Below are 22,415 nucleotides of genomic sequence, written 5' to 3'. Positions count from 1 at the left end.
ATAACAAACTTGGTTTGATCATCTTTCTTCAATAAATGTGCATTTGACCACATATAGAAACCGTCCTGAAGGGGCAATATCTCATCCTACTTTTTTTAGTTTAAAGTGGCACACTGTGCAAGTAAAACTGCTATTGCGATTACTGTTCTCCCCGGTACACGCGCGCGCTTCTAGAAAATCTCGCAGCTCTGCACGGAATTTCTTTGATTTTTTTCATCGTTCTAGGAAGAAGCAAGAATAATTCAGTGCCGGAGAAATAACGAAGAAAACGTCCTCCCATTCTGATGATTGGTTGGTGCGGCAGCAGCAATATTAGGGCCACACGGAGGCAAAAAAATGCAGTTTATAAGATTAAAGGAAACAACGCAGGACAAACGCAGGACGGTCAGGCAGGCACGCTCCACATTCGTAAAAAAATGTCGTCAAACAAGAGATTAGTCAAAACTGAAATAATTGAAAAAGGAAGCCTCGGTTCCAGCCCAGCCGTTTCTTGCGTCGTCTGCTGCTAGACGCCGGCAATCAGCTTCTTACAGGGAATTCCCTAGGAGGCGACGCGCGAGGCTATAGAACAAGCCTGCTCGCTTCAACAACAAATTCCCTGAATGTCCCCAACTGACAGTGGTTTTAGGAGCCAATCAAAACGTGGAATATTTTCCTCCTTTTAGCCGCATGCGGCATCCGGCGACTCCGAGCCAGAGGACCGGAGCGGCCAACCGAATACGCCATAATGCGTGGCGTGCGTGCGATGCGTCGTCAATGTTCACATTCATCCATCCATCCGCACACTGTTTTCGCTCCATGGTTGCCTTCCTGTTTAGGCGCACTCCGGCCGATTTAAATATGTTCAAGAGAAATCCGAGCAGGAAAAGAAAACATTTATCAACTTAAGTAAAATTGAGTAGTGCTATTACGTTATAGATTGCATTTTATATAATCAGTAAAGCCATGGGGGGGCGTTTAGCACCGGCGATTCCGCTCGCCCATGCTGTTGGTTCCGCTGTCAAGTTTCAACGCATGTCTACCGGGTGTCTGTATTTTTGGCGGACAGCGTGCGGGACGGCGGCGGTGGCGAAAATATCATCATCATCAACAACAACAACCTGGTTGCGTCCACTGCAGGACGAAAGCATCTCCTAAAGATCTCTGGGCAAGCCTCGCTAGCTGAGTCCATTATTTCCCCCAAAATTTGTGTAGCTCTTCTCTCCATCCAGTCTCGGCCTACCCCTATTGCGTTTGCGGTCTAATGGCAGCCACTCTGTTTAACGGATCACCCACCTGTTGTCCGTCGTGCGTGTTACGTGACCCGCCCATGCCCATTTCATCCGCTTAATTTGAACTAGAATGTCCTCCACCTTAATCTGTTCCCTAATCCATGTGGCTGTTTTTCTGTTCCTTTCAAGTCGTTGGGTGAGACCCCAGATTCTGCCCCGTAAGTCAGTCCTGAAAGGACTCATTGCTTAAATACAAGCTTTTTGAGTGACAGAGGAAGCTTACTAGTCAAGATATTTGAATTCTTACCAGAAGCAGCCCAGCCTATGCTTATTCTGCGGGTATAATTTCCTGTTCACGGTCTGAATCAGGACAATGGATCAGGGCAATCAGAACAGGACAATGTCGCGTGCAAATCTTAGGTCACAGATATTCCCCATTGATTTGCACTCTGGTTTTCGTCTAATTCAGATTTCTCAACGCACCCTCCAGACCAGCTGTAAATAATTGTGGCGAGATTGTGTCCCCTTGCCGTACACCCTTTTGTGTAGGAAATTTACAAGGGCTGTGATGAAGCCGTATTGTTTCCGTGCCTCCGTCGTATATATCTTTGAAGAGCGCAATGTATGCCTCGTCGACGCCGTGATCACATAACGCCTTTGTTAGTCAAATTAGGCAGTGAGTCAAATGCTTTTTCGTAATCTATGAATGCCATATATAGCGGGGTATTGTACTCGGAACACTATTCGTTGAACTGGTTGATAGCGCGAATATGGTCCAAAGTTGAGAAACCTTTCCTGAAACCGGCCTGTTCGCCTGGCTGTTGAAAGTCCAAAGTGGCACTTATGATTTTGAGAATTACCTTTGTAAATAATTTATAGGTAACGGAGAGGAGGCTGATGGGCCTGTAATTTTTAAGCTCTTTGGCATCACCTTTCTTATGGAGAAGAACTAAATTCGCATTTTTCCATGCGTTTGGCACCATTGAATACCTCAAGCACTGCGAGAATAGGGCTGCAAGCTCTGTTAGTACAGCGGGCCCTCCGATGGATGATATATCAGCCGTAATGCCGTCGTCTCCTGCAGCTTTACCTGTCTTCATTGCTTGCAGCGCCGTTGCGACCTCATCTGTCGTAACCGGCAGAATCTGATCGATATCAGTTACTTACTTTACCCTGCATGAGTCAGAGGCAGAAGCGAACAATTTCGTGTAGAATTCCTCGGCTATTTTTAGTATGTCATCAATAGTGTTTGTTACATCACCCGTAGGGTCCGGAGTGCATACGTACCATTTTTCCCAATAGTGAGCTTCCTTCCAGTCGCTTTCACACTTCTTCCGTGTTACTTCTACTTTTGCAACATTGCATTCACTGATGTCGGCAGTCTTGCTTTTGTTGATCAATTTGGGCAACTCTGCCATTTCTATTCGGTCCCGGGAACTGCAGGCGTTTGCGTGGGCGAATGAGGTTTTTAGTTTTCTGTGATAGCTTGGACTCTTTGTTTTTATTTATTTATTTATTTATTTATTTATTTATTTATTTATTTATAACGTACTGTCAACCTCTAGTACAAAGTCCTTGGTACGAGAGGGTGGTCAAAAACATAAAAAAGAAGCTACATGAACAAACGAAGGGAAGAAGTATGTAACAATCTGCCTCACTAAGAAAGGTTTATGTGCAGTGATATCACCGTAGGCACAATATAAAAAAGACAAAAAGGCACACAAAGGAAGGCACAAGCGATAATGCAGTATAGCACACGTACGCATAAAAAGAGAACTTTGCACAAAAGTAGCAACCCACTACAATGCGACAAGATACAAGGCATCCATTAAGCGGCAATTTCATCTCAATAGAACGCTACAAAGTGAGCAAAAATTATGTTCTACAACAAGGTAACAACTTTACTAAAAAGGAAAGTAAAAAGAAGAATTCACGTTTCAAGGGTCTTTGGGAGGAAATCACGAAATCCTGCAAGTGAGCCACAAAGCACAACTGTACAGAATGAGCATCAAGCGACAACTCGAGACGGACACTACAAGATATGCAACGGGAAGGTTGTTGGGCAGAGGAAATGTACCAGGATGTTTTTTTTTTTAATGCAGTCATGGATGATTCGACCGTCCTTAATTCTAGAATGTCAGCTTTAAGCTAATTCCACTCGCGTACGCTACGGGAAAAAATTCGTACACGGAACAGGGGCTTCACTTGACACACGGATTACACAGATAACAAAGCTTGGCGCAGCCGGTCGGTAAAAAGAGAACATAAACAAACCCAATGCATGGTTCGCGGCAATATGTTCGTTCCATTTTAAATCGGAAGGAATGATAACACCTAAATACTTGAAAGGGTCTACACTTGAAAGCACATGATCTTTGATGCAGTAGGCAAATTTAAAGGCTCTCGCTTTCGCGTAATGGTCATTGCTATAGTTTTTAGCACGTTAATTTTTATTTGCATGTTTCACATCATTGTAGTATTCGTTCGAGCGATGTGATTAAAAGGACCTCGTCAGCAGGGATGCACACTTCTTGATACAGAACGCAATCATCTACGAATAAACGCACCTTTACGTGGAGGGCATCCGGTATATCGACAAAAATTGGGAAAAATGGTCCTAGGACGGACCCTTGCGGAATGCCGGACTGAAATGGCTGTGGACTTGAGCAGACACCTTCAATGTCTACACTTTGGCACCGGCGTTAAAGATAAGCTTCTATATAAGACAGCAATAATTCGTTTTTTATAATAGATTGAAGCTTCGCTTTTGGTGAGATACGCGATCAAACGCTTATTCAACATAGAGAAATATGATGTCAATCCGCCCCTGTTCATCTAATACTGCACAGACTTCATGAACAGTTTCCAGTAATTGCGTGGTTGTTAAAAGGCCTTTCCGGTAGCCGTGTTGACATGCACTAATTATGCCATGGTTTACTACTCGTATAACATGTTACTCATGTAAAATTATGAAAGCAATATAAATGTCACTCGTATAACTTTGGCTGGTTTTCTCCTACAGCTAGTGCTGACTGAATGACCGCATTTGTGAAATATAAGTGGCAGAGTCCAGATCATTGTTTTCAATGATCTGGGCATTGGACATTGAAAACATTCCGTAGTCACTTATCTGCCAGCTGTAAGAATGCGAAAAACCCAACACTGGTTGAAATTCCAGAGGCAGCCCAAACCGATAAGGCGGAGATATAGTGCCCCCAGATACTCGGAACTACCACTAGCGCCTCCTCGGGGCTTTGAAAGAAGATTTCGTGGTGACGTCATTACAACACCTTCGGGCTCTCATTGGCTGCTGCCGCACGAAGGTCGCAACGATGGTACAATAGGTGACCGGTAAAAAGCGCAAAGGCTCATGGGTGCATTGTTTTCTCCCGCGGAGAGCCGCCACTTCCGGTTCGGGAGCTCTCCTGGCCTCCCGTATGCCGTCGGCTTTCACGCGCGTGTGTGCTTGTTGTTTATATGTTTCCACCGAAAAAAAAAAACGCTCATGCATCGGGAATTCGATAAATAACAAGGATTGACCCTACCAGGGGTTTATCTGACAGGTAAGCACCCTGTGACAAATAAACAGCGCGCACACGCGCCTGATAGCTGCCGGCGCACGCAGGCGTACGGGAGGGCAGGAGAGATCTCGAACCGGAAGTGGCGGTAGCATATGACGTACCTACGAGCCTTTGCGCTTTTTACCGGTCACCCATTGCATCTGGCTCGTCAGTCGCACGCCGTAAGCCTCCCCCGACGAGCGTACGACGCCAAATCGGTCCCGATGATCAGTCGTAACGATCAGTCGCATGGTAATCGCGTGCGGTAATCTTTGCGGGCGTCTCTCGTTGCATGCGGTAAGTTTTTGTGCAAGTGAGCAAAGCAACTGCTTAAAAAAATCTTTCGTTGCTCGTGGGTGCATCCTATGTTTTGGGTGGACTCGCTGCAGCCGTGCTTGCATTCTAAAGTTGCTGGTGAACGACTTTTCTCGTTGTGTGCATGGCCAAAGTAATTGTCGTCCACGGGTTGCGTGGAGAGAAGGATGGCGCGAACGTTGTTGAACGAAGGAGGTCCGACCGGTCCCCGCGCGTACGTGTCGCCCATACCAGCGTTGCGGGCGCTTCAAGGTCGGCTTGGGCCCGTCCCCGCGAAGGACGTACATTGTCACAGACGTCACAAACGGGACAGACAGTAGCGAAAGTATACAATGAACCCTCGTTGTGGTGGGAGCGCTTTTTTCCATGTTTTTCGGGTTCCCAACTGCACTGCAGCGGCAGGACATCGTCATCATCACTTTTAACGAAGTCGGTCTCCCGTACCGAAGACCTTGTTTATGGTTCGTTAACAGCAAACTGCCCGACAGATCTGGTTCGTGTGGAGCATGTTAGTTCGTGTGGTGCATGCATGCATACGTTAGTAAGAAACATCTTGTGCATGCTTTGTAACTTTCCCCCCGTGCAGTCGCTGTGATGCTGGTTCAACTCAACCGCTCACTGGAAGCGACAAATCGAACCTTTCCATTCTGGATCAAGATCAAAGACCTGGGCGCTTACTCAGTCGATGCCATCAGTTCCCGTAAGTTTTCACGGGCCCAGAGCAGGTACAGCATACGCTGCTGTCCATGGGCGCTTATAGATGCCGCCTTATTTCGCACTATAGAAAATCCCTACACCGAAGATGTGCGTTGACGTGGGATAGATGACTGGAAGAGTCGTTGCCAAGAGCGTCATATTGCCTTATAGATTTAAAATGTAGTCGTAAACGCAGTATTTTGTTCAAATGACCTTTAACTTCTTTTCACACCGCCTTGTTGATAAAAGTTGGCTTCACCTCACATTGACCCACCTTGCCGCGAAGTGGACATTTCTAAGTAAGGCTCATGCAGTATCGTATGTGCAACAGGCTTTCTAAATGTGCCACATTGCTGGTCATATTTTTATTCACTCTATAAAACGGAAAATGATAATTATGACGACGCAATCGTGTTCATGGTGCTTATGAGGATTATTATGAGGACGTCGACAGCAGTAGGGATGATGACACCATTTCCGCGGGTATGATTGTTTGCGCCACCTTGACTGTTCTAGGCAAGTCTACTGTAAGAAATTTGCACCTCAGCTCGTACTTAAGATGGACTGTGAAGACAAAATACACGTTTGGTTAATTTAAGACTTCTTTGTCTCAATCACAGTGATGTCAATGTTAATGCGAACTTTTAACAACTAGGCTGGTCGTTAAAAAAAAAGCAGAGGAGGTGGTAGCTGCCCACTCGCCACTATCTCTGCCATTCTTATGACGTCACAGGGACGTGTTTATGTGATTGTTGGAAGCTGACGAAAGCCACCGCCAATAAACATGACTCTGCAATTGTAGCGATGCCTCCAGTTCCGCTTCATCGGGCCACCTAAATGTTAACACGGAAGTAGCACACTCATAGTTCTGTTTTTAGTATTGCTGACGGAGGAAAGAATGTTTTTTTTTTCTCCCCGGCATTGCCTGTGTTATATGCCCTGCTGAACTTGTGTAGCGCGAAATTTGAAACTGTTTTTCAAGTTTCTTACCTTCTGGTGGGAAACAACGTCTTCCAGAGCTGGAGTGGAGTTGAGTGCGTTACTAAATGCTGTTTTTTTTTTTTTCAAACAAAACAAGGTTGTGTTTTGTCTTCGTTGTCCCCTGAAAGCTAGCCTAACCTCAGTAGTCATTCCGGTATTTCCCCACCACCATCCCTGTCACCTCTGCTAATGTGTGCCGCTGACCAGCCAAGCTGAAGAGTGCTTAGACAACCAATGACTTGCATGCTTCTTCCTTTCAGGCTACAGGTTTTCCCGCTCAATTTAATCCAGGCACCAGCCAATTTAATTCAAACTCCACCTAATTTAGTGCAAGTGCCATATAATTCATTCCAGGTGCTAGCAAATTTAATCCAAGTGCCAACCAAATTAATACAGCGGTCAGATCATGGGTCAGACGGTTGTTTAGGAGTGTTTTGTGCGAAATGAGGGGCAGCTTTGCGTACTTTATTGCGCATGATGTGGTGAAACGTGGTGTTTCTTGATTCATTATGTGCGAAATATATTATGCGCACAGCGCAATGGACATTAACTAACACGCGCAGACCAGGAGAGTGGTCTTGTTTGATCCGTTGATGCCGTGTGCTGATAGCCTGCGAGATCGTCAGAAGTATCGTCTGCTCGTACATTGTTGCGCCAGCAGACTTGCCAGCGTATACATACACACACATATATATATATATATATATTGTTACGCGAGCAGGCGATATTTCTGACGCCGTAGATGAATCACGTCTGACGCGATATTCCTAAAGCATTCATTGATTAGAAATCAGAGTGCAACGGGCATTTAAGTAATCTGTTCTTATCAAAGGAACTTCCGAAGGAATTGTAACGCGAGGAGCGGACGGTAGTTCGGACGTGAGTTATCGAAAGCGCTCCTGAAGACGATCAGCTTACAGCACGCGGCACCAACGCATCAAAAAAGATAGCTCTCTCTAGGTCTGCGCATTTTAGTAAATGTCCATTGGGCTGTGCGCATAAGGTATTTTGCACATAATGTATCAAGAAACACCACGTTTTCACCCCACAACGTGTATAAAGTACGCAAAGCTGCGCCTAATTTCGCACAAACAACTCCTGAGCAACCTTCTGACAGCTGGATTAATTTGGTTTGGCAACCGGATTCAATTGGTTGGCACTTAGATTAAATTCGCTGGCACCTGGATGAATTATTAGATGGTGTTTGGATTAAATTACCTGGCACGTGGATGAAATCGTATGGCAATTGGATTAAATTGAACGGGAAAACCTATAGTTGTGACGATTCCAATTTTCTTATAAGTCCCGCTTAATTCCTAAACAGACACAAATCAATTGCTCGTGGGTTTTATCATCCCAAGCCATCCCCAGAGGCAGAGCCTTCTGTATGTGTTGCAAAAGGTTAATCAAACTCAATCACCAATCAGGAGGGGAGAATCAGCAGGATCACAATTAAGGCAGCAAGTTTCGCTGCCGCATCTTTGTCCTCAAGCCACACGCACCGATTAGAAGGCGTATGACAGCCCTTACGGCCCAAATTCCGGAATTTTTTTATCAACGAACGCATCTCTAACACGCCTTCATACACAGCGGATCTTAAAATAGACGTTCGATTTAAATGAAGAAACCAAAGGGAAAGATTCCCCGTGAACAATGATAGACGCCATGGAATCGATGCACGACTGGGACTGTAAGTTGAATCGTGTCCGCATGCCTCCCTCGAAAGAGCGTTGGTTGCACGTGATCCGTGGTCGGACCAACCCTTCGTCGGACGACGACGACGACATGTACGCGCGCCCGCTGGCGCTGTCTCTGCTGTCCCGGCTGATGACGGGAGACCCGAGCACAGCACGCACGCTCCTCTGGTGGGGCGTGGTGCGCGAGCTGGCGCCGTACGCGAGCGGACGCTTCCTGCCCACGGACGCGAGACAGCTGAACAACTTCTGCGTGCAGCGGGTGGCCGCCGAAGCAGAGCTTGCTATCATGGCCGTTCATCTTTTCAGAGGTAAGAGCCCCACGCGGTCCGCCACTTAGGGCAGTATCACTGAAATTATGGTGGTATCTCATGGAAGAGAGAGAACCTCATTAGACCATATTATGCCCAGTTTGTGACGCGTTTTGATCTGCAAAATTTTTGCCTGCTCGGTTGTCGTGTCTTCACAAGCAAACCACTTCGAAGCTGCGGCTGTTTCGTGGAGTGCATAAAGCTGAGATCAGGGGTGAGCGACTGGGTGGCCGCACAGGGCGCCAATATTGTCACGAAGACAAGGACGATGCAGTTGTCTTGAATGAGAAACCCGTTTATTGGAGCGAACTTGTGCTCCCATAACAACTCAAAAGAATACAGAGGCGGCGAAGCAGCGGTCAACAAAGTGACTTGCACAGGCGAGTGTCGTCGAATCGAATGCCCCGGCGTCCGCACTGCAGGCTTTTTATCTTTCGGCGCGCGTGGTTCTCGAAACGTCGATTCGCATCGAGAACATAGTAGATCCAAGAAGATTATTCTGGGCTGTTCACGTTAGATCGGAATGCTCTCCCTATCACAACAGATAACACATGCGGCACAGAAAGAAAGAATGGAAGACGCGCTTCCCTTGGCGCAGAGATAACGCAGACCGGCGCAGCCGGGCGGTAAAAGCAAAACACAAATAAACAAACCCAATGTATGGTTCGCGGCATTACCCCCCCCCCCCTCTAAGAGTGCATCGACCCGATGCTAACATAAGCGACAGTCCGAACAAATGAAAATAAAAGTTCGTCATCGTCCGTAGAAAGGTTTTAGGCGAACCACGTGGACGACTTCAGGCCGCCTGCGTTGTCGTGATGTGCCGGAGTCACCATCAGGGATCACTTCGTAGGTAAGTTGGCCAACACGTCGTAGAATCTGGTAGGGTCCGAAATACCGTCGCAGGAGCTTCTCACTGAGTCCGCGTCGTCGGATGGGAGTCCAAACCCACACACGATCCCCTGGTTGGTACTCGGCGTCTCTGCGTCGGAGGTTGTAGCGGCCCGCATCCACCAGCTGCTGGTCCGTTATACGAACTCGAGCGAGCTGGCGGGCCTCCTCCGCACGTTGAAGATATCCGTGGACGTCGGCGTTGAGGTCGTCGTCTTCTACGTGCGGAAGCATGGCGTCGAGCATCGTAGTCGGCCTTCTACCGTAGACAAGCTCGAACGGCGTCAGCTGTGTCGTCTCCTGGATAGCCGTGTTGTACGCAAACGTGACATACGGGAGCACTTCGTCCCAAGTCTTATGTTCAACGTCAACGTACATTGACAGCATATCTGCGATTGTCTTGTTCAGACGTTCTGTTAGTCCGTTCGTTTGGGGGTGGTACGCCGTCGTTCTTCGGTGATCCGTGTTGCTGTAGCGTAATACTCCTTGCATCAGCTCCGCAGTAAATGCCGTTCCGCGGTCTGTGATTAGGACTTCCGGGGCTCCATGTCGCAGCACAACTTGGCTTATAAAGAACTTCGCCACTTCTTGTGCAGTCCCCCTCGGAAGAGCGGCGGTCTCTGCGTAGCGCGTCATGTAGTCTGTCGCTACGACAATCCACTTGTTCTGTGATCGTGACGTAGGGAACGGGCCTAAAAGGTCCATTCCAATCTGTTGAAATGGTCTCGATGGGACGGCGATCGGTTGCAGAAGTCCGGCGGGTCTTGTCGGCGGAGTTTTTCGTCGCTGGCAGTCACGGCAGCTCCGGACGTAGTGGGTGACGTCAGAGGTAAGGCCGGGCCAGTAGTACCTCGCCTTGATTTTTCCAATAGTGCGGGCTGTGCCCAGATGTCCGGAAGACGGGTCGTCGTGGCACGCTTCCAAAATTTCGTCACGAAGGTCCGCGGGGATGACGAGAAGGTAATTCGCTCTTGTTCCGGGGCTGAAATTCTTCTTCACAAGGACGGAGTTTCTCAGGCTGAATGCTGGTAAGCTGCGTTTGAAGGTCCTAGAAACGGCAACGTTGCATCCCTCGAGGTACTCGATTATGACGCGGAAGTCGGGGTCGGCACGCTGCCGCGGCTAGGTCGCTCTCCGTCACGATCCCGAAGAACGCGCTGTCTTCATCAGAGTCTTGTGGTGGTGGGTCGACGGGGGCGCGGGACAGGCAGTCGGCGTCGGAGTGTTTCCTGCCGGATTTATAAACGACTGTAACGTCGAACTCCTGAAGGCGCAAGCTCCACCGCCCAAGACGGCCAGAGGGGTCCTTCAAATTGGCGAGCCAACACAGCGCATGGTGGTCTGTTACAACCTTGAATGGCCTTCCATACACGTATGGGCGAAATTTTGAAATCGCCCATATAATAGCCAGGCACTCTTTCTCAGAGGCAGAATAGTTTTTCTCCTCCTTCGACAGACCACGGCTAGCATAGGCAATTACCCTTTCGCAGCCGCTTTGCTTTTGGACAAGGACGGCACCCAAGCCTATATCACTGGCGTCCGTATGCATTTCCGTTTCGGCATTTCCGTCGAAATGAGCGAGCACGGGCGGGCTTTGCAGGCGTTTTTGCAGCTCGCCGAATGCTTTTTCTTGGTCGTTTTCCCAGCTGAAAGGGGTGCTATCTTTCGTCAAGCGCGTGAGTGGCTCTGCAATGCGTGCGAAGTTTGCGACGAAGCGCCGGTAGTATGCGCACAACCCGAGAAATCTCCGCACGCCCTTCTTGTCTTTCGGCCTTGGGAAGTTCGCAATGGCTGAAGTTTTTGCCGGGTCAGGTAGGACTCCCGCGGCGTTGACGACGTGGCCCAAGAACTTGAGTTCCCCGTATGCGAAACGGCACTTTTCAGGCTTCAGCGTCAACCCCGACGTACGAATGGCCTCGAGTACAGACTCCAACCTTGCAAGGTGTTCGTCGAAAGTCCGGGCGAATACCACTACGTCGTCGAGGTATACGAGGCAGGTGTGCCACTTAAGGCCAGCTAGCACAGTGTCCATGACTCTTTGAAACGTCGCTGGTGCTGTGCACAGCCCAAACGGCATCACCTTGAACTCGTATAGGCCGTCTGGGGTTATAAACGCAGTCTTCTCTCGGTCTCTCTCGTCCACTTCAATTTGCCAGTAGCCGGTCTTCAGGTCCATCGATGAGAAGTACTTCGCGTGGCAGAGGTGGTCGAGGGCGTCGTCGATTCGGGGGAGGGGGTACACGTCCTTTTTCGTGATTTTGTTCAGTCGCCGGTAGTCAACGCAAAACCTTAATGTGCCGTCTTTTTTCTTTACGAGTACGACGGGCGCAGCCCAGGGGCTTTTCGATGGCTGTATAATGTCATCGCTCAGCATGTCGTCGACTTGAGTCCGGATGGCTTCCCGTTCGTGTGAAGAGACGCGGTACGGTGACTGTCGGGTAGGTCGGGCTCCATCTTCGGTTATTATTCGGTGCTTCACTAGAGGGGTCTGACGTAGTTTTGCGCTCGACGAAAAACATTCGCTATAGCGACGCAGCAAAGCCAATAATTTTTTCCGTTGTTCTTGCGGTAGCGCCGGATTCACGTCGAATGGTTGCGGGAGCTTGAATGTTTCTACGGGTGTGCTTTCAAAGTCGGCGACTGCGATCACATTACTTGCTTCTTGCGTTTCTTCGAGGAACGCAATTGCAGCTCCCTTGTTTAAATGCTGGTACTCTTCGGTGAAATTAGTGACCAAAACGTGAGATTGGCGTTGCTTAAAGTGCGCAATGCCTCTTGCGACGGAGACACCGCGGTCGAGAAGCAACCTTCGATCACTCTCTACGATAGCGTCGATGTCAGAAGCAGCATCCTCACAGTAGACGGCGATCATCAAGCTTGCGCGGGGTGGCAGGGTGATGTGATCGTCGGCGATCCTGACAGCAGCACGGTGATCGGGGTTCGGCTGCGGCGTCGTGGAGTGATTGGAGGAAAATGTTATCGACTTGGTCTGCAGATCAATTATTGCGCCGTTGTCCGTCAAAAAGTCCATTCCGAGAATCACGTCGCGGGAGCAGTTAGGCAGAACGACGAACGCCGCAGGGTACGTTGTGCCGTCTATGGTGACGCGCGATGTGCACGTTCCACTTGGCGTCACGAGGTGGCCTCCTGCTGTGCGTATGTGCGGACCGTCCCATCTGGTCATAACTTTCTTCAGTTTAGACGCAAATGGTCCGCTCATTACCGAATAGTCAGCTCCCGTGTCTACGAGGGCGACTACGTCAAAGCCGTCGATGGACACCTTGACGTCAGATGCAGTCGTCCTCGAGTTCCGGGTTCGTCGGGGCGTCGTATCTCTGCTTGTACGTGTTGATGGTCGGGCACTGTGCATCGTCGTTGTCGTCGTCTTCTCAACGGACGTCTCGGTCAGGTCGGGTACGCGTCGCGCCGTGTAGCTGTGGTCGTGTTCGGGAGTCTCGTCAGGGTTAGGTCGGGTCGTCGGGATGAGGGCATGTCGTGAATCACTGTCTTCAGCGCGTCCTTGCGTCGTTGGAGGGTTTCCAGTTTTTCGCCGTAGAGCAACTTCACCTCCAGAAGTTGCCGCCTTTAGTTTCCCCCGCGTGGGCTGGGGGACCTTCCACGGGCGAAGTCAGCGTTGCTACGGCGGTTCGGCGATTGGTAGGGGTAGGGCGACGGCGAACGGTTGAAACGCGCTGGGCCACGGCTGGTTTCAGATAGATACTCGTCGATCTCACGTGGTCGTTGGCCAGGGAGAGGGCGAGGTGCGTCGACGGAGAAACCACGCAGTCCGAGTCTCTTTATGGGCAGCGACGGTAAATGTGGTCGGCCTCTCCGCAGTGGTAGCACAGAGGACGGTTATCGGGAGTTCGCCATACGTCCGTCTTCCTCGGCGTCTGGTTTCGGGCTACCGGGGGTCGGGCGGGTGACAGTGGGCGGCGGTACGGCGGGGCCTCTTGACGGCGTGTTGGAGCAGGGCGGGGTCGACGAACAGCCGCGGAGTATGTCATAGCTTGTGGCTCTCGGGGTACCTCGGATGGCGTAGAAGTTCCCAACGCTTGTTGCACTTCTTCTCTAATCACGTCGGTGAGGGAAGCGACTTGGGGCTGCGGCGGCGTTGGGAGAAGTTTCCGCAGCTCCTCTCTCACTATTGCGCGGATAGTCTCGCGTAGGCTGTCGGCCGGGATCCGCGTGCTGCCAAAGTCGTTCGCATTGGCCGCGCCAACAAAGTTGCGGTCATACTGCTTAGCACGCATTTCGAGGGCTTTCTCAATGGTGCTGGCTTCGGTCACGAATTCAGTGATGGTTTTGGGCGGGTTGCGGACAAGTCCTGCAAACAGCTCCTCCTTCACACCGCGCATCAAGAAGCGTAACTTCTTTTCTTCCGTCATTTCGGGGTCCGCGCGGCGAAATAGTTGCTTCATCTCCTCAACGAAGATCACGACCCATTCGTTGGGGTGTTGTGTCCGAGTTTCAAGCAAAAGCGCAGCTCGCTCTTTTCTCACAACGGTAGTAAATGTCTTAAGGAACTCCCTTTTGAAGTGAGTCCAGTCGGTCAAAGAACTCTCATGGCTCTCGAACCAAGTTCGAGCAGCATCTTCTAAGTAAAAGAAGCCATGCCGGAAAGTTTCTTCGTCGTCCCACCTGTTGAAGATGCGGACGCGCTCCAGCTTCTCCAACCATTCTTCGGGGTCTTCAGCGGGGGCTCCCTGAAACGATGGCGGTTCCCGGGGCTGCTGCAGGACGATACGCGACGTTGTTTCTTGCACCATGGTGTTGGTTGCAGCGTTCCTTTTCTTGGGCTCTTCTGGCATCAAACCGAACTCGGATGGTAAATCTTGCTGGCGGAGGGTGGCTCTTATTGGACTGGCTTGACGGCTTCCCGAGGTTGTAGTGGGCATGGAGGGTGCGTACCCAGCACCTCCACCAGATGTCACGAAGACAAGGACGATGCAGTTGTCTTGAATGAGAAACCCGTTTATTGGAGCGAACAATTGTGCTCCCATAACAACTCAAAAGAATACAGAGGCGGCGAAGCAGCGGTCAACAAAGTGACTTGCACAGGCGAGTGTCGTCGAATCGAATGCCCCGGCGTCCGCACTGCAGGCTTTTTATCTTTCGGCGCGCGTGGTTCTCAAAACGTCGATTCGCATCGAGAACATAGTAGATCCAAGAAGATTATTCTGGGCTGTTCACGTTAGATCGGAATGCTCTCCCTATCACAACAGATAACACATGCGGCACAGAAAGAAAGAATGGAAGACGCGCTTCCCTTGGCGCAGAGATAACGCAGACCGGCGCAGCCGGGCGGTAAAAGCAAAACACAAATAAACAAACCCAATGTATGGTTCGCGGCAATATTACGGGCTGCCGCCGGGACTACGGTGTAGAGTTATTTTAGCTTTCTCCTTCATTTTTTTTTTAATTTTTTTATTGCGGCGATAGTATGCCCGTTGGCATAAATACTACGTCACAGGTATAGATTAACCCCCGTTTCGCGAAGAAACGCAAGGAGGGAGCGATGATGGGGTCCCCAAATCCACCGATGAAGGTCAGGTGGTCTGCCAGGGTGGAGGCCTGTGCTTCGGAGGTGTCTTGTTCTCGCCGCTTCCAAGGAAGGGCAAGTCCACAGCAAATGTACAGTGTCCGCCTCTTCGGCAGGAGCCGTGCAAAAGGGGCAGTTCTGTGCGAACGGGGCATGGTAACGTGGTGGCCAGTGGCCACTCCCGGGTAACGGCGGGAGAGAGGGCTACACCAACACGAAGTCTTCGCAGCAAGACCTCCTCCCAGCGAGCGAGTCTGCTAGGGAGGTCCGTTCCACACGGTGGAGTTAGAGCTCGTGTGGCGCGACGAAGATCTTTCCTTTGGAGAAACTGTTCTGGGGTGTCTATAGTGGCAGTAAAAGGCAACGGTCGTAGAATAAATGCAGTGTGGCAGGCACCATCCGCCGCAATGTGCGCGGGGAGAGTATTTCGCCGGACCCACCAGAGCCGCAAAGGGAGCACAGCTCCCGACTCCACGCTGCATGATCGTTTGCCCTCTGTTGGAATGCTGTTCTCAGCTTACAAAACTATCGTGTTACGCCACTGTTCAAGTGCTTAGCAAGACCGTCAGTTAACATATGAGTAGTATCTTCAATTAACCTCTTCCGGATTTATCTGTATGAACCTTCCCGATTTTTTTGTATACCACCGACCTTTTGTTGTTGTATAAATGTACATTAACGCCACCTTCATTCACATCGCCAAGCCAGCACTGGAATTATGGCTTTAAAGGGACCCTGCAACACTTACCATAGACTCTTAGGAATGTATTTTGGGGCGAACTCTATTGTCCCAGCAATCTCCTCCCTCAATAATTATGAAAATCCGTTCATTATCACTGAAACTATGCGCGATGAGAAATCGCGCGTAATTGTTCCCTCTCAACTCGACCGCGGACAACGCGACGAAAGCTGCGCGCTCTCCGCCGCAGAGGGGGGCGGTTCGCGGCGTCCTCTTCGGCGGCCTGGAAGTTTTCTCCTTTTCTCTGCAGCGCGGAGGAGTCTATTTCCTGTCTGGTGCCACAAAAAAGCAGGCATGGCTGCCTGCTCGCAAGCGCGCGCTCAGGCTGGTAGGGCGTTTTAGGGCGCAGCCCTTTGGCGGCCGTCTCTGGGTTGAGCCGCGTTTTCGGCGTAACCGAGTGAACGATGGCAAGACCGACGAGTGAAAGAAAAAGCGAACGATGAAAGAAAGAAAAGGAGGAGAGTGTCGCGAAATTGGGAGGGGAGGGCGGTTAGTCGTTGCGGCGCGAGCCAGCGCTCTCCGAAAGGCTGCGGTGGGAGAGGGCAGGGGGCAGTATGCTGTGCCCGCACGAGGTGCTCGACGGCGCGACGCTTGGTGAAAACGTGAAGGGGGCGTGCGTGTGACTATGATGTGCGTTCGCTTAAGACGCAGTTCGCGGTGCCTTCCTGAGGCGCACTTCGTGCCGCCGCCGCAGAGGCTCACCGTCGAGAGAACCCACAAGTAAGTGCTGCCTCAGAGCACTGCTGCTGCTCCCAAATATCGCAGTAGGGAGTATCTAATCGCCAGTTCCTTTTTTTTTGAGGAATAAATGTTTGTTGTCGCGTGGTCTTGTTGAAAGGGGAGTATTGAGTCCGTCACTCAAACGCAAAAGAAACACCAAAACTATGCGTACAGGTTCTGGCATAGAAGAGGTTGGTACACAGCGCTGACGTACAACGGTGAATCGTCACAGGAAATGCGAGAAATAAGCCGCGAAGTTGACAGCCATGGCCCAACTGACGTGTTTAGGGAATGCCAGGGGTGCATATAATGAGGAGAATTGAAGAAAGCATGGTTGGTTTTTCCGCGTATTCCACAGAGATTTGTGCGCTTACCGCTTCACGTGCACGTGTAATATTTGGCTCAGCTATTCCTGGCAGTGTAATCTAAACGGGGCGCAGGTTTACTTGCACTACACAAAGAGTGTTGCAGGGTCCCTTTAGATAGAACCGATTCTCCTTTTTCAAGGGATTATTGTGCATAACATTATGCTTTTTGAAACTGCTGGACATTTTTTGTAATTTCAGCATAAGTGGTTGTCAGTGATCTCTTGTCTACACCTCCATTTGTGACCCACCTCGCCTGACTAATTTCCCCGCAAATTATCCACAAATGTGCTTTCACTGCGGTGTAGGCAAAATGCGAGTGGGCATACTCGTGACTTCGTCATTCTCTACGTTGCCAATCGTTTGTAATGTACACGTGTCACGTACTGTACCCGCCACGTGCACGCGCTGCCTGACATCGCGAACACCACGTGCGTGCTTGGTATGGCCAGGGACGGGGTGCGCACTGCAGGCTGGCTTCGCCCCACAAGTGGGCTTCGTGCGGCGAAGCGCCTACAAACGAACACCGAGGATCTGAATGCTATGTCTCCGACGTAACCTGAAAGGCAAAGGATCGTCTATTGGGGAGCCCTTGTCGACAACAGGAGACCGGGTAAACGCACTGATAAGGTCGCGGGGGTCAGCAGGAACAACGGGGAGGTGAACGTGTTCAGCTGCTGTGGGCTGACGTTAAAATGCGCGAACGGTGTTTTGTTCAGTGCATGCGGGAATCAGAACGAAACAAAAATGGCGGCCTCGAAGCATGCGTTACGCACAGCGATTCACATGTGGGGATAGACCGAGCGGTCAACATCACTTGCGTGTCTTCTCTTGGTGCTTTTAAGGCAGACCATGGCCGCTAGGTGACTTATTTTCCAAGTTCCTGGGTGGAATGAGCACCCAGCTTGGTTGTGTGACAAGTGCGCATGCATCCCCCTGCCACCCACGGAGCCTCCCTTTCCCGCCGCAGCTACATTCCCTCCAGGGGTTGTAATTGACACCTCAAGAGCCGACTTAACTGTACTCGATGAGCGCGACTGGCTCTTCGATTTCACACTCCTGTATAGCCGGGATCGGGGCAGGAGACACCGTAGCAATGCACGTGCAAAAATAACACTGCACTACATCCCGGTCGACGGCAGACAATCCGCGACTGCAAATCAAAGGGTCGCAGCATATTTCTTCGGGCTAAATTTTGCGTAAGGGGTAAATCACCCAGACGAAAGTATCGTTAATGGACTTTGATTTCAGTATTGTCGAACAGCTTTCGGTAAATGAGAAAACGACCCCCAGGGCGCACTTCGAGCACACCGACGGACCGCAAGGTCGCAGACCGGAAGCAGCCGCTACTTCGTGCATCATTTTCCTCCACTTGGCTTGGAGCACTGCTGGCGAAATAAGTCTCTCTGCGCGCTCCCCGAGCTGTAAAAGCTTCGGCATGCACTGCGTGGAACGTGCACGGTAAACAGGTCCGGTCGGCTGCCGCAGCGGTGTCCCCGAGCACGACCTCGGCCGCCCGGGCCATGGCGCAGCGCATCCAGAGCGCCCTGGTGTCCACCCTGCGTTCCGCGCCCTGGCTAAGGGGCCGAACCCGCGCCGTGGCGGTGCGCAAGGCGTCCGCGATGCGGCTGGCCGTGGGCTTCCCGCCGTCCCTGGAGAACGAGGCCAAGCTGGACGCGTACTTCGCGGCGCTGGCGGACCTGCGTCCCGACCGCTCGCTGGCCTCGTGGCTGGCGCTGCGCCGCTTCCTGCAGCGCAAGGGAGGCCTCAACTACGACCTGGCAATGACGCACGCACACAAGGTGAACGCCTACTACGCGCCAGGAAACACGGTCGTCCTGCCGGCCGGTATCATCCAGGAGCCCGTCTACTTCGACGACGCCGCGCACGCCTACAACTACGGCTCGCTCGGGCAGGTACTCTATTCTTCTCCATCTCCTGTGGTGTAGACCCTCTCTTTTGCACGTCTTCTTTGAACCTACAGAGCGTTCTTGAAATCGGCTAGGTGTGATAAATGTTTTGTACGGTACTCGGGTCTGAGTGGTGGTGGCTGTCACAAAATATGCGCACACAGCAGTCGTTAAATATACGACTGAGTGATGATCACGTAAAGCGTTTATTTGCAGATATTAGGCAGCAGCTTTCAAATTGCGGAACTGATGTTTGTCCATGCTCGTGGCTAGGCAACATTTTCTAAAAATGTTTTTCGTACATCCATGGTCTTCGATTATCGACATCCAGGAATGACACTCAGATAAGCTAAATTTGTTGCAGATGGCGTCGACTTGGTGGTATTTCCTGCAATATGTGAGCTTAACTTCGCGTAACTAACCAAGTTAGAGATGTCAAGTCACATTCATGTCGGGAAATTTTCGAAAGACGATCTACACTTTGTTGGGTACGTTGTCATCCCACCTCTGACAACAGTTGTTGCGACCGGGAAGGCCGACCCGAGCCGAACTCCGTCGCCTCCGACATACGTTTGGTAGCGTGGTGTGAAGCGAGCGTCCAGCCGCTGTTGCAGCCGTGAAGAAGCCCAGAAGCCGTAGGCTAACGTAACTGTTTACTTCCATAGCGAGAGGTGAGCCGAAGCCAAAGAACAATGCCCCGACGGGCGAGGTCACTGTACAGAACTCGAGCAGAGTGACAGCATTGATTTACTGCTCAAACAGGAATGAACTACAGTGCTTGGAGGGTTCTTATTTATACCCACAACGCTAACGGTCGAAACAAGCGTTCCCTCTAGATTGTGCACGCGATACGAAGGCACAGACACACACAACTTTTTCCAGAGTTCGTGAGCAGTCGATAGTAGCGGCGCACGCTGAGTCCGAGAGAGGGGAGAGAGGAGGACTCCGCTGCGGACGCGGGGCCTCTGTGTCCTTGGGCCGCGTTGAAGCCTGCCTCGTCGGCAACCGCCGAAGTTTTGAAACGCGCCGAAAGATAGGCGCCAGAGACCCAGGCTTGTCGAGACGTAAAAGCATGAGTCACCGACACGGGGGGGGGGGTCGCTTGAAAGGCGCACGTAGTGGAGGCTTCGCCGCACAGCCGAGGAGTGTTGAAACAAAGCCCAATGGCGGGCTCAATCGTAAAAGCTTCTCCGCCGGGGGTCCGAGATCCCGATGGATAAGGGTCTTCAACCATTGTCCGAAGGGAAGGTTTTGGAGAGGAGTGCTCGGCCCGCCAAGAACGTCTCTGGCTTGTTCAGGCAAGTAACAGAACACAGGAAGACACAACCGCATCGCTGGCAAGTGTGAAGACAAATCCACACTGAAGCTCTACCAGGCCTTTAGTTGCGAAAAAATACGCGAATAAATAACTACACTAGTTATATTTTAGCCCAGCAGTACTTTAGACAAGCACACAAACCTGAAAGGTGACATTTCGCGTGATTGGAAGTGTCCCACACACAAAAAAACGTAATAGTAAAGGGCGAAACCTGCTTCAGGAAAAGCAATGAAATTGGGAAAGACAGGCGTCTATAGGCCACTTCTCGCGCAGAGAGCTGCGATTTGAGCTCTCGTCATTGCCCTGAGCTTTCCCCCTTTTGTACCGCACTTTAGGTGCACCCGTTCTCTGAAAGCGACTGCGACCGGTCGAGAGGACATCGGCCTTCTTCCGAGACGTGTCTCGAGGGCGCGGAGAAAACTGCCCTACTTTCCACCGCTCGATCAAGGCGTGCGCTTTCGTTCTCGGCCGCTTCGAGGTCCGCTGAGACCCAGCGCAAAGCGAGCGTGCGGCGCTGCCACTCGGCAGGCGCGCATGAGAGCTCTTGCCGCATTTGTTTGCGACACTGTCGGCAAGCGAACACCGCAGGGCGTTTTCGCTCACGTTTCCGGCTGTCAAGGCCAATTTGGGCACGGGCGGCCCGGTCTCAGACGACGGCTCAACCCCAGCGACACCGGAATGGCTACGTGCTCGGCTGGCCGTTTCCTGACATCGAGTATCTGAGTTTCAGGTGGAACGCTAGTGACTCGCTCAGTGGTGGCGTCGTCGTCACGCTTAGCTTCCCTGTGAACATCGTTCAGTGTCTCGACTGCCAGCTCTGCCACAGCGTTGCTCGGTTCGGAACTCGCGTCCGGAGAAACAACTTTCGTTTCAATGGACTCGTGTTGGCTCCTTTCGCTAACGTCACGGTTTAGGCTTTCCCGCGGAACGTCGGTAGCCTGCGAACTGCACGCCTTAGGGTCAGCAGCCGTTTTCAAGGCCTCCCGTGAACCTGCGGACTTCGAACATGGCGACGATGACACATCTCCGCTCACTGTAGGGTCCTTACACACAGTGTACTTACGCTGCCCTCTGTTGTGGGCCTCCGGAAATGCCCCATCCTCGCTATCTGTCTAAGTTTCGCCGTTCCTCTTAGAGGTGGCGGCACTATCGTTACTTCAGCCCTTTTCAGCGAGCCCAGCTGGTTTTTTCCTCGGCAGTTTCTCGAAATTGTGCCCCTTCTCGCGTAACAGCTGATCCGACCTGTTCGAAAATAGGTGCCTGTATTCCGGAAGAAGTAGTGGGGATGGATACTGCCGCATGTGTGACAAATGGACCTCCGATGCTGACCTTGGCAATCGGCAGGCGCACATTTCGTGCTTCTATGGCCTGCTTCACCCAAAGACACTGCCCCGTCAGCTGATCCGGTTCAACGTACGAAGGGTGGATCACGTCTACCGTCGCCGCGGAGTCGCGAAGAACTCGGCACGGTTTACCGTTGACCACGAGCTCAGGAACATACGGCTCTAGAAACTGCATACTGTCCTCACTCTGATCTAGCATGTGAAAGACGAGTTTTCCCTTTTTGCAACTCGCAGCGAAATGTCGCGTCTCGCCGCAGTTGTAACACGCAGCCTGTCTGCGCGCTTCAAAAGTTTTCTTTCTGCGCTGCTCCGCAGCGTCTTCTGCTCTTTTCGTTTTCGCGGCCAGTTTCCCTATCACTAAACTTTACACCCTTTTAGCCAAAAAGGGTATAGCATAAGTGGAAAAGGGTGTTGGGAGGCCTTTACGCCCTTTTTCTTGAATCTCAGCACTCTTCTCGTAGCTCTACACCCTTTTTGGGCGAAAAAAAGGGTGTTGATCAACTTCAACACCCTTGGTTTTTCTTAGGGTGTTGAAAGGGCGTGGAAAAGGTGTTCAACTGTTCATTGAATAAGGCCATGCTTGGATGCACAACAGCACTGTAAAGAACAAGACATCTCCTCATATACTTCTCTACTCGCAAAAAAATGTCAAACGCAAAAAAAAATAATTGATCGTATGCAATGATCGCTCATTTCCATATGCGGTGCATCTCATACCCCAAGTATGGCTTTGGCACGTGAAACACCAATTTGAACCTTCAAAATGAAAAAAAGACTGTAGTCGTGTGGCGCAAAGGGTGTCCGACTGCAACACGCTTG

At 51.0% G+C, this 22,415-nt stretch overlaps 1 protein-coding gene across 1 annotated transcript in view; it reads left to right on the top strand.

Moving 5' to 3' along the window:
- Window positions 1-4,514: 4,514 nt before the first annotated feature.
- The window catches only part of LOC144180262 (endothelin-converting enzyme homolog), a 34,496-nt gene continuing 16,595 nt past the window's right edge, over window positions 4,515-22,415 (top strand). The window contains exons 1-4 of the mRNA XM_077708639.1: window positions 4,515-5,068; window positions 5,673-5,786; window positions 8,490-8,768; window positions 18,514-18,941. Of these exons, the coding sequence (XP_077564765.1) occupies window positions 5,681-5,786; window positions 8,490-8,768; window positions 18,514-18,941 (813 nt within the window). The 5' untranslated portion in view covers window positions 4,515-5,068; window positions 5,673-5,680. The remainder of the gene's footprint in view (window positions 5,069-5,672; window positions 5,787-8,489; window positions 8,769-18,513; window positions 18,942-22,415) is intronic.

Source organism: Haemaphysalis longicornis, unplaced genomic scaffold (assembly GCF_048455015.1).
Source record: "Haemaphysalis longicornis isolate Haplotype H1 unplaced genomic scaffold, Haemaphysalis longicornis Haplotype H1 scaffold_4, whole genome shotgun sequence".
Lineage (NCBI taxonomy): Eukaryota > Metazoa > Arthropoda > Arachnida > Ixodida > Ixodidae > Haemaphysalis > Haemaphysalis longicornis.
This window is presented reverse-complemented; position numbering and strand designations above follow the sequence as displayed.